The following is a 12,944-nucleotide window of genomic DNA, read 5'->3' as shown; positions in this document are numbered from 1 at the left end:
AAGGCCAGGGAGTCTTCTACGGGCGAGCTGAGGGTAGAGTGTCTTCTGTAGGCAAGCTGAAGGACAGGAGGCTTCTATAGGCGAGCTGAAAGGCAGTTAGTTCTCTATATATGTGATGGGCAGAGAGTCTTCTATAGTCAAACTGAAGGCCAAGGACTTTTCTACAGGCGAGCCTTGGGCAATGTTCCTTCTATAGTCGATCTGATGATCGTGAAGGGCAGGACGAAGGAGACGGGCTGAAGGCGGGGGGGTCTATAGACAAGCTGAAGGCTGGGAGTCTCAATAGACGATCTCAACGCTGGGAGTCTCTATACACGATCTCAAGGCTGGGTGTCTATAGACGAGCTGAAGGCTGGGAGTCTATAGACGAGCTGAAGGCTGGGAGTCTATAGACGAGCTGAAGGCTGGGCATCTATAGACGAGCTGAAGGCTGGGCATCTATAGACGAGCTGAAGGCTGGGCATCTATAGACGAGCTGAAGGCTGGGCATCTATAGACGAGCTGAAGGCTGGGCATCTATAGACGAGCTGAAGGCTGGGCATCTATAGACGAGCTGAAGGCTGGGCATCTATAGACGAGCTGAAGGCTGGGCATCTATAGACGAGCTGAAGGCTGGGCATCTATAGACGAGCTGAAGGCTGGGCATCTATAGACGAGCTGAAGGCCGGGCATCTATAGACGAGCTGAAGGCCGGGCATCTATAGACGAGCTGATGGCTGGGCATCTATAGACGAGCTGATGGCTGGGCATCTATAGACGAGCTGAAGGCTGGGCATCTATAGGCGAGCTGAAGGCAGGGAGTCTATAGGCGAGCTGAAGGCAAGTATTCTATAGGCGGAAGGAAGGCAGGGAGTATATATGCGAACCGCTTCATAGAGAAGACAGTGGAACAGTAGGGGTTTTCTAGAGAATCCAAAGGTCCCCTTATAGACAAACTGATGAAGGACTATAAAGATTTAAGGAGGTCTTCCAGTTAAAATCAGAGCCCAATACTAAATACACAAAGCAATCACAAAGTTCCTATCTTCATATCTCGATTTTGTGAAGCAAAAACCGCTGACAGGGCATATCACTGTCACACAGTGTCAACAAGTAATCTGTGCGCAGATGCGAAAAAATATGCCTTCCCAACCTCAACTTCGCTGTGGTGAAAGACAGGGAGATACTTTAAAGTCACGCCTGCCACACGGAAAAGGTACAACAAAACTTGTGATGTTTGTGAGGACGGCGGAACGTCGTTTCCACTGAAAAGTCCTGTTTTGTCTGCGATATCACTATCAGCATCTATTCATTCATGTCGATGCATTGGAGTCGATAAGAATTTTTTTGTTTGTTTGTAGCAATAGCAAATTCATTGACCTACATCACCTGATTATGCGGTGGGTGACAGCAAGCAGCTCGACGACACCTTAGAAAAAAAAAATACCTCAACAAATGTGCCGAAAGAAATAACTAAAATTAATGACAACGTCGTCTGGAAATGAATGAATACATCAATGATTTTTTTTATTCTGAAGTCATGACAAATGGATGACAGGGCAACAATAATAACAATGATGGAGAGATTATCGAGATTTCAGGACAGGATTTTTTAAGGAATATTTTTTCAAGGCTTAGCCAAGGCGTGGATTTTTAAAGAAGACTTTTTTCAAGGCTTAGCCAAGGCGTGGATTTTTAAAGAAGACTTTTTTCAAGGCTTAGCCAAGGCGTGGATTTTTAAAGAAGACTTTTTTCAAGGCTTAGCCAAGGCGTGGATTTTTAAAGAAGACTTTTTTCAAGGCTTAGCCAAGGCGTGGATTTTTAAAGAAGACTTTTTTCAAGGCTTAGCCAAGGCGTGGATTTTTAAAGAAGACTTTTTTCAAGGCTTAGCCAAGGCGTGGATTTTTAAAGAAGACTTTTTTCAAGGCTTAGCCAAGGCGTGGATTTTTAAAGAAGACTTTTTTCAAGGCTTAGCCAAGGCGTGGATTTTTAAAGAAGACTTTTTTCAAGGCTTAGCCAAGGCGTGGATTTTTAAAGAAGACTTTTTTCAAGGCATAGCCAAGGCGTGGATTTTTTAAGAAGACTTTTTTCAAGGCTTAGTCAAGGCGTGGATTTTTAAAGAAGACTTTTTTCAAGGCTTAGCCAAGGCGTGGATTTTTAAAGAAGACTTTTTTCAAGGCTTAGCCAAGGCGTGGATTTTTAAAGAAGACTTTTTTCAAGGCTTAGCCAAGGCGTGGATTTTTAAAGAAGACTTTTTTCAAGGCTTAGCCAAGGCGTGGATTTTTAAAGAAGACTTTTTTCAAGGCTTAGCCAAGGCGTGGATTTTTAAAGAAGACTTTTTTCAAGGCTTAGCCAAGGCGTGGATTTTTAAAGAAGACTTTTTTCAAGGCTTAGCCAAGGCGTGGATTTTTAAAGAAGACTTTTTTCAAGGCTTAGCCAAGGCGTGGATTTTTAAAGAAGACTTTTTTCAAGGCTTAGCCAAGGCGTGGATTTTTAAAGAAGACTTTTTTCAAGGATTTCTTCATATCCTTTCAAATTAGAACCCTCCTCCACCAACCTTCTTCTATACCTTTTCGTAGTCAATTACGAATGCACCCTTGTTTTCCAATCATCTTCAAAACGAAAGGAAATCCAATAAATAAATAAATAAGTATCCTTTCGTTTGAAATGATAGTTCTACGAAAGGAAATGGCAAAGTAGTAAATTTTTAAGAAAATGGCTTCTTTTGTTAGTGTTCGCTTCGCTTTTGTATATAAAGATTTTATTGTATTGTATCCTTGTTACATGCACATGCCTTTGTATATCCTTTCGAATAATATCCTTTAGTTGTTGCTTTATCTTTATATATACAAGAATAATAGTTTTCACATAGAGACGTAACAAAACTTACACAAAGATATACCCAACCAGGCATGACTTCCATGCCAAGTCCCTGCTCTGAATTGCATTCCATTGTTTGGGGACGAGAAAAGAATGGCATTACATTGGAACTCCTTTTGTGTGTGGCTGTCGGGGAAGGAAGAAACGAACGAACGAAGAAGAATCGTATTGTAACCACATAAGAATGGATTCGTTGTGCGCAAGTCAATAATTGCTGCAATCCTCCGATTCTGTTGTTGTAGTTGTTGCACTGAACGATGATTCGGTTCCTCCTCCACATGGGAACAAATAAAAATGCAACAAAAGAAGCACCTCTTTCGTTTTCCTTCTCCTTGGTGGGGCCTCCGGAGGAGGGAGGGAAGGAGAGTGTATTTGTAATCCAACCAACCATTCGGAATCGAGGTAAACAATAAGTAAGGACAAAAGCTTTACATGTATTGTGTATGCTGCACACATAAATAGTTCGGAGTGCATGTGTGTGGGTATAGGTTTTGCTTTGTATTTCAAATTGTAAGATAGTGATATAGTCAACAGTACCCTACAGTATGGACTTAAGGATATAGAAATTTAAAAAATGTGCATTTTTTAAAGATTCATTTTTCAAGGTCTCCACAAGGCGTGGATTTTTTAAAGATTCATTTTTCAAGGTCTCCACAAGGCGTGGATTTTTTAAAGATTCATTTTTCAAGGCCTCCACAAGGCGTGGATTTTTTAAAGATTCATTTAAAGTTTATAACATCATAATTATAAGAGTTTTTTAACTTACCGGAAATATTGATCCGCTGCAATAACCTCTTCTCCTCCATTTGAAATAAAAATTTGATTTTCGCCAAATTATAAAGAAATGTATTCCTCAGCAAAAATTTTTCTACAGCGATGACAAACGATAATTTTGAAAACGGTTATCATTACCACGTTGCGTTCGCTGTCTAAATCGTCCCAAACCATTGCCATATTTCTGTGGAAATGCAGCCTGAAGACACGATAGCACACCACGGGTTGCATACATCTTCGATGACCAGCGGCAGGTGCAGGGAGCCATGCAATTTTTACACTGCCTCACAAAGTCCTTGTTTCTCTCCTTTAAATGTGGCAAGCATTTCAAGGTCCACGGTGCTCGATAATCCAACTCGGACCATGAACATTCGCATGGTGGTAAACATGGACAATGTTTTGAGGGTTTCATGCTCTCCTCTGGCTGAGGCTTTCCATGACAACGATACAAATCGTAACGATTTACACCACCAATTAGTTCGGTTTGTTCGGGTACCTTTTCAAAATTTAACCATTTTTCCAGCAAATCCCAATGTCGTAAGTATGGTTCCCGTTTACGTATCATCTGTAATTTACGCCATAAATCGGAACGTCTTGTGGTTTCATAGGATTTTCCAGTTTTTACACGAAATAATTTATAAATTTCTTGATGAAATTCAGGATAGTGACTCAGGCTTCGTGCAAATTTTGTCATTTCGAAGTAGAATAGGGATCGAATACCATATGCCAAATGCTTGATGTGCTGGAAATCTTTTATGTTCATGGCCGAGAGGGCTGAGGCGTCCAATAGCAGGAGGGTGTGCCCGTTGATGTGATTCGCACGAAAAGTGTTCTGAAATAAAAAGAAAGGAAGAACATTAGGTGTGCAAAATATACATGGATTTTTAAAGATTAATTTTTCAAGGCCTATAAGAGGCGTGGATTTTTAAAGATTAATTTTTCAAGGCCTATAAGAGGCGTGGATTTTTAAAGATTAATTTTTCAAGGCCTAATAAGAGGCGTGGATTTTTAAAGATTAATTTTTCAAGGCCTATCTCAGAGGCGTGGATTTTTAAAGATTAATTTTTCAAGGCCTATCAAAGGCGTGGAATTTTCCAATGCCTATCAAAAGCGTGGATTTTTTAAAGATTAATTTTTCAAGGCCTATAAGAGGCGTGGATTTCTTAAAGATTAATTTTTCAAGGCCTATAAGAGGCGTGGATTTCTTAAAGATTAATTTTTCAAGGCCTATAAGAGGCGTGGATTTCTTAAAGATTAATTTTTCAAGGCCTATAAGAGGCGTGGATTTTTAAAGATTAATTTTTCAAGGCCTATAAGAGGCGTGGATTTTTAAAGATTAATTTTTCAAGGCCTATAAGAGGCGTGGATTTCTTAAAGATTAATTTTTCAAGGCCTATAAGAGGCGTGGATTCTTTAAGGATGAATTTTTCAAGGCCTATCACAGGCGTGGATTCTTTAAGGATGGATTTTTCAAGGCCTAAGACAATGCGTGGATTTTTTAAGGATGAATTTTTCAAGGCCTATCACAGGCGTGGATTCTTTAAGGATGAATTTTTCAAGGCCTATCACAGGCGTGGATTCTTTAAGGATGAATTTTTCAAGGCCTATCACAGGCGTGGATTATTTAAGGATGAATTTTTCAAGGCCTATCACAGGCTTGGATTATTTAAGGATGAATTTTTCAAGGCCTATCACAGGCGTGGATTATTTAAGGATGAATTTTTCAAGGCCTATCACAGGCGTGGATTTTTAAGGATTAATTTTTCAATGCCTATTAGAGGCGTGGATTTTTAAGGATTAATTTTTCAAGGCCTATCACAGGCGTGGATTATTTAAGGTGGATTATTTAAGGATGAATTTTTCAAGGCCTATCACAGGCGTGGATTATTTAAGGATGAATTTTTCAAGGCCTATCACAGGCGTGGATTATTTAAGGATGAATTTTTCAAGGCCTATCACAGGCGTGGATTATTTAAGGATGAATTTTTCAAGGTCTATCACAGGATTAATTTTCACCTTACCTGATATTGACAATACCCATATCCCCTTAGCCATTTACAAATATCCTCAATATTCCATTCGTATACCGAAGGTAAAGGCATTGCATCCACAATCTTAACACAAAGATTCAGCAACGTGTCCGGAGAACATTTGAAAACAATCGGTAGATCATGCTTGTCAAATTCAAATTTCCCACGTGTTATCGAATCCAAACGGAATTTATATGAAGACAAAGAATTTTGTAACTTCGTCGAATCCTCAGCCAAGGGCTTTACATATTTTTCATCCGATGCTTTGTAAAGGTAACGCATGTTTAATGCTCAAGGGTACAAATGCAACTATTATTTGATTCCGCCGAACAATAGGCAAAAACGTTCTCCAGCGAACACAATACAAAATAATTTCCAAATGAAGAAACTTTATTAGAATTTTTTCTGACAAACACACACACATAGAGAAATGCCTACATCGATATTTTGTGAGGAAAACCAAAAGTTTTTCCTATCGATTTGCAATGAACAATTTGTAATCTATGTTGAGGCCTAGTGGGAGGGAGGTAGGAAACCTCGAATTGAATAATCATAAAGTATTTCTTGTAATTTCCTTTCATTGTACACCAAAATGACTACAACAATCTGTAAAGGCATTACCTAGTTTGTGGCCCAATTCCTTCTAAAAATTCCGCCACAACACCTCCCGCAAACCCCCTTGGTAATTGGCAAAGTTTGTTAGACGTTGCAAAAACTGTTTCCCCCAAAACGAACTCCGCCGGAAGTAGGTGTCTCAAACTAGCGGAGTTATTATTGAACTGTTACAGGATTAATGTCGAAGTAAAACATGATTATGTGCTGTTGTTGTAATTGTTGTTGTTGCTGTTGTTTGGGGGAAAATTTAGTCAACCGGTGATTGATTTGCGGTTTGGCTACAACTTGCCAATGTAACAACCTCTACCATTACCGAACTTCGAACTGTCAATAGTTAATAAGGACCCTGAACTATTTATTGGTGTATTGGCATTTTATGGATGTTGGTGTATGTGTGTGTGTATGAATATTTTGTTGTTGAGCGGAAGGAAGGAAAATTGTAAATTTTGTTTATAACGGAAATTACCGATCATTGAAATTTCAGGTCATTTAGCCAGGACAAACAGGTAATTTAGGTTAGCTGGAGTTTAGTTAAAAAGTTGTTTTTTTTTTCACTGTAATGACCCAGCAGGCGACTAACAGACAGACCGACAGTTCGGAAGTATTATTTGCAGTAATTAATTGACTGTGACCTAAATAGGAAAATGCTTAATGCAATTGGCAATTAAATGAAGAAGCATTGAATTTTTAGGGTGGCGGAGGGGGTGATAGATACCAAGAAACGGCTCTGATTGGCTTTAACATGGCGAAGTCCAGGCTTATTTTGATACCTCTTTCATCTCAACTGTGGACACTTACCTCCCCTCGGTGCCACCTGGGGTAGCTATTCTCATCATCCTTTGAAATAGCGGGCTGATATGTGCCGTGAGTTCACCCAGAAGAATTATAAAAAAATGGGTTGAGGCGTCGGGTTAGTTGCCCACACTCGGAAAACCCCTCATACTATGAAAAAGCAAAGAAAAAGAAAACCAAATCCAGAATAAAAGACCTCGTCTCCAGATTCACTCCAGTAGATGAGCGAATTACTATAATCCGAATAAAAGCGAAGTTCTTCTACATCAGTCTCATTTGCGCCCATGCTCCGACCGAAGACAAAGATGAACAGACCAAAGACATATTTTATGAGCACCTAGAAACAGCATATGATCGCTGTCCTGGCCATGACATTAAAATTCTGCTAGGAGATTTTAATGCAAAAATCGGAAGGGAAAATATCTTCGGAAAATTCAGCATTCATGAAGAAACATCCGACAACCAGATTCAAGCATCTCGATATACACAAGTCCACCAGGATTTCTCTCGATCAAGCAATGAAAAATCAAATTGATCATGTTGTGATAGACGGAAGGCATTCGTCCAGTGTATTAGACGTTCGATCGATCCGAGGAGCGAATATCGATTCGAACCACTATCTTGTAGCAGCCAAGGTTCGCACTCGTCTTAATGTTGCAGCAAAGGTGCGATCGGAAAGCTGCAAACTCAATAGGTAGCCGAGGCCTACTCCGCTCAACTTACCTACCTGCTTGACGAAAGCACTTCTTGTCCCGATAATATTATAGGCACACCTGGATTTCTCCCTACAAACTGCAGCAAAAGCAACACTTGAGAAAACCACCATCAAGAAGTCCATGATCATGTTGTGAGATGTGAAAAACGCAGCGTATAGGGCAACCCTGCAGACAGTAGCAACACGTAATGTGATGGAGAATTATCGTTAGAAAAAGAGGATAAACGTATTTTCAGAAGAAAGAACAAGAAAAACGTTAGCGTAAGAAAATCGAGATGTACAGGAGTCAGAATGAAATCAGAAAATTTTACCAACGAGTAAAACACCAAACCGAAGGCTTTGATGCAGGCACATCCTCCGATAGAGATGAAGAAGGAAACCTGGTGACAGATACAGACAGCGTGCTGAGGATCTGGAAGGAGTATTTTGAAAAGCTTCTGGTTTCAAATAGTGACGGTGAAGAAAATACCCTAGAACCAATAATAGATGACGGTATAGAGTGTATACCACCTAGCCAAGATGAATAGCAATCAATCGGCTCAAGAATAATAAAGCAGCAGGTACCGATGAGTTACAATCCGAACTATTCAAGACTGGTGGTCATTTGCTGGTGAGGAGCATGTATCAGCTGATTAGAACAATTTGGCCAGAGGAATGCATGCCCAATGATTGGAACCTCAGCATCCTGTGTCCCATGCTGAAAAAAGGAGACAAGGCGATATGTGCCAACTATAGAGGAATTATCCTTCTTTCCCTCGCATATAAAGTGCTATCCAGCGTACTGTGTAAACGATTGAAGCCAATGGTCAATGACATTATTGGACCATACCAATGCGGCTTCAGAACTGGCAAATCCACCATTGACCACATTTTCACCCTGCGCCAAATCCTGGAAAAGACCCACGAAAAACACATCGACACACACCACCTATTCGTCGACTATAAATCCGCATTCGACAGCCCTATCCGTTCAGAGGTGTTTAAAGCCATGTCTATGTTTGGCATTCCTACAAAATTAGCTTTGCAGGATAACTTTAACTGTCACAAGATCAGCAATTAAAGTCGGAAAGGACCCAACGGAGCCCTTCAATACAGAACAAGGATTCAGACAAGGTGACAGTTTGTCGTCACCTTGGAACTTTACCTTTGCGTCACGTATGACCTTTTCCTGCTGGAAAAGGTCATACGAGACGCAAAGGTAAACGAAAGTGGCACTCTGTACACAAAACAACACATGTTACTCGCCTACGCCGATGACATCAATATAATGGGTCGAACATTGCGAGCGGAACAAATTGAAAGGGAGTCTGCCAAAGTGGGTCTGGCAGTAAAAGGCGAGAAGACCAAGCTGATGGTATCAACGCGCAAGACGTCCAGTAGAATCGGACCAACTGTTGAACTTGAGAACTACAGATTCGAGGTAGTTAAAGATTTTTTATACGAATGACATCAGTTTTTAAATTCGGAGAAGGATTGTGATAGCCAACATATGCTACTATGGTCTAAGTAAGCAGTTTAGAAGACAAGACACTGATACCACCCGTGCTGGTGTATTGATCTGAAGCATAGGTACTTACGCAAGCAGATGAGTCAGCTCTTGGAGTGTTTGAAAGAAAACTTCTCCGAAAGATTTACGGGCCGATCTGCGTCGACGGTGAATATCGGCGACGAATGAACCACGAGCTTCACAATTTACACGCGGACATTGACATAGTCAGTCGTATGCCCCAGCTCAAAAGGTATATAAAAGCGAGCCTACTGACCGCTTCCCGTAGAAGGGAAAGGCCACGAATCAGATGGAAAGACCAAGTAGAAAATAACATCCTGGAACGTGGTCTTTCAAATTGGAGGAGATGCGCACAAGACCGACGCGACCGAAAATCTTTTTTTAAGCTCAGCTTATGGAACAACCGTTCTGTAACAAGTGTTAAACCTTGAAAAAAATCAGTAAAAAATCCATGCATTTTGTTAAACCTTGAAAAAATATTCTTTAAAAAATCCAGGCCTTGAGTAAGGCCTTGAAAAAATATTCTGTAAAAAATCCACGCCTTGTGTAAGGTCTGAAAAAATATTCTTTATAAAAATCCACGCCTTCTGTAGGCCTCGTAAAAATATTATTTTTTATTAAAAACTTTTTGTTAGGTCTCCCAAAATTATCCAACCAAAATCAAAGTCCCAATCAAATGAAATTCCAATTCAAATAAACATTCAGCATTGAAAACATATTTAAACATGCGTTTAAAGAGATACGCATGGGTCCTAGTTGATGTATCAGTCCGTACACACATACTTATGTATGTTAATATGTTTGTATATTTTTTCTACTTTTTCTTCAGGACTCGAACAAAACCCTCAAGAATGTTTATTGTTATGGCGTGACAATTGTTTATTTAACAATTTTATTTAATTTCCTATAACAGTGATGGATGAGACAATAGCAGAAGTCGGACAAAAAATTCTCCGTCATAAGAAGTCAACATTTTTTTGCTAATATGGGACAGGGTTTTTAATTTCGTACAATTCTCTTCTTTCATGTAATGTCTCTGAAGGTATTTTCTGTCTAATAGGTTTTTTGTAGGACCTTCCCAAAATTCCATTGCAAGGTCTGCTATATTAATTTCCACATCGATGCAGACATCTTCACTTCTCTATGCCCCCTCAACATTCTACCGTCCAGTCCATGTTTCCTACTACGTCATCCTGGGTCAAGTGCTATGAATTGAACACAAGTGTTGATAGAATTGTTTAGTTAGTACACAAACAAATAGACAAAATAACAACAACCACAGCAACAACAACCCGAAGTCCTCATCTGTGCTGCCTATGGTAATTAATAAATTGTTGCAATAGTTCAGCGGGAGACACACGAAGTGTGTGAGTGGTAGACAACGAAAAAGAAGAAGAAGAAATACCAATAAAATATACAAATTATGTTTATTAATGAATTTCATTAAACGATTAATAAAATATTTCACCTCAAAATAAATAAGCAATGACTATGGTACCCCCAATAATATCCGCCATATTTCTTTGGTTAGCTATATTTAAATTACCCACAGGCAATAACAAAAAAAAAAAAACACGAAAAACAACAAACATTTACCATAATCATTAAATACTTCAATACACGCTCACTCACTTAACGCAAGTGATTGATCGCCATCGATCAAATGATTTTTTCCATCCACCATATCAAACTCTCCCCCATCAATAGTCAAAGAATCGTTGCAGATCGTTCAATTGACGCCCCATCAATATGGACACAATGCATGAAAAATACTTAGAGAGAGGGAGAGAGACACACAATAACTGAGAGAGTAAGTGAGATAGAGAGCCTATCCAACAGATCATTAACAATGGACAACAAATTGTTGGGGTCGCATGACTCCGCCTTTATTTGCTTAGCACATGATGCGACGATTGGTGATCGTATGGACGAGAGAAATACACACAGCTCCCACATACAAATAAACATACTCAAAGCCCACATATGGGTACATATTTAATACTCACTCTCAGCACATACATAATGAGAATACGGTGGGTACCCACCCACATATATTAAATAATATTTTTCGAAGTTTGAATTGTTTAAATAATATTTTATCAAGGCCTGGATTTTTAAAAGAATATTTTTTGAAGTCCAAACAAGGGGTGGATTTGTTAAAGAATATTTTTTTCTAGGCCTACAAGATTTTTAAAGAATATTGGCGGAATTGATTGCAGTTCTACGTAAACTCAGTGACATTATCGACAGGTCTCTTATGAAACTGAGTCGGAGTCATCAACGGTTTGCTGGACTATCATTAACATCATAAGCAAACCTCTAATAGGGAACGATAAGTTCTCTACTGTGTTCCTCGATGTAGACGAAATCAATAAAACCTTACTAATAATAATGTCATAATTTAATATTGCAAAAATGGCGCCCAAGCAGAGAGTTAGGATATGAACATTGAGGTCTCGACAGGTCTCGAATGAAACTGGGTCTGAAACGTCAATTTTTTTGGACTATTATCGCAAATAATGGAAAAATTGCGCCCAACGTGAGGACAGATAGGTACGATATGCACATTGGCGGTATTGATTCCAGTTCTACATATCGACAATGACATTGAAAGATATCTGCTGAATAAGTGTCTGAGCCGTCAACTGTTTGTTGATCTATCAATCGCATGCAGTATCGACAATGACATCGAAAGATATCTGTTGAATCGGAGTCTGAACCGTCAACTGTTTGATGGCCTATCATTCGCATGCAGTGAAAAATAAAAAAAAGCGACCAACACGGGGCAGATAGATACGATATGCACATTGACAGTAATGATTCGATAATGACATCGAAAGATATCTGTTGAATTTGAGCCAGAGTCGCCAACTTTTTGTTGACCTATCATTCGCATGCCGTGAATCGGAATGTATGTGCAAGCATTGCCCCATAAGTGCTAGACAGGTTCAAAGTCAATGACTTCGTATTTGCCCAAAGCTATTTTATCCCATTTAAAGTCGGTAACTGCTAGTCTGCGCTGCCGATTGGATATTTGCTTTGCGTAGCCACTGCATCCACATTTTAAGGGACGAGCTGCAGGTTTTTGGAGCCGAATATTTTTCTCATGGCCTAAGACAAGGCGTGGATTTTTAAAGAATATTTTTTTCAAGGCGTGGATTTTTAAAGAATATTTTTTTCAAGGCGTGGATTTTTAAAGAATATTTTTTTCAAGGCGTGGATTTTTAAAGAATATTTTTTTCAAGGCGTGGATTTTTTAAAGAATATTTTTTTCAAGGCGTGGATTTTTTAAAGAATATTTTTTTCAAGGCGTGGATTTTTTAAAGAATATTTTTTTCAAGGCGTGGATTTTTAAAGAATATTTTTTTCAAGGCGTGGATTTTTAAAGAATATTTTTCTCAAGGCCTAAGACAAGACGTGGATTTTTAAAGAATATTTTTTCAAGGCGTGGATTTTTTAAAGAATGTTTTTTCAAGGCCTAACACAAGGCGTTATTTTTTAAAGAATATTTTTCAAGGCCTAACACAAGGGGTGGATTTTTTAAAGAATATTTTTTCAAGGCCTAACACAAGGCGTGGATTTTTTAAAGAATATTTTTTCAAGGACCTATACAAGGCGTGGATTTTTTAAAGAATATTTTTTCAAGGACCTA

The 12,944-nt window shown here is 39.1% G+C and overlaps 1 protein-coding gene across 1 annotated transcript; it reads right to left on the bottom strand.

Moving 5' to 3' along the window:
• Positions 1 to 3,727: 3,727 nt before the first annotated feature.
• LOC133325376 (uncharacterized) lies at positions 3,728 to 5,945 on the bottom strand. The gene is made up of 2 exons (XM_061534147.1): positions 5,655 to 5,945; positions 3,728 to 4,465 (listed from the first exon to the last, which is right to left on the bottom strand). The coding sequence occupies exons 1-2, from the start codon at positions 5,943 to 5,945 to the stop codon at positions 3,728 to 3,730; spliced, it is 1,029 nt and encodes a 342-aa protein (XP_061390131.1).
• Between the last annotated feature and the right edge of the window lie 6,999 nt (positions 5,946 to 12,944).

The sequence above is a fragment of the Musca vetustissima genome, unplaced genomic scaffold (assembly GCF_032173495.1).
Source record: "Musca vetustissima isolate MV318-11 ecotype Yass unplaced genomic scaffold, APGP_CSIRO_Mvet_v1 utg1286, whole genome shotgun sequence".
Lineage (NCBI taxonomy): Eukaryota > Metazoa > Arthropoda > Insecta > Diptera > Muscidae > Musca > Musca vetustissima.
The sequence above is the reverse complement of the archived record's forward strand: the minus strand, read 5'-3'. Positions and strand labels throughout refer to the sequence as shown.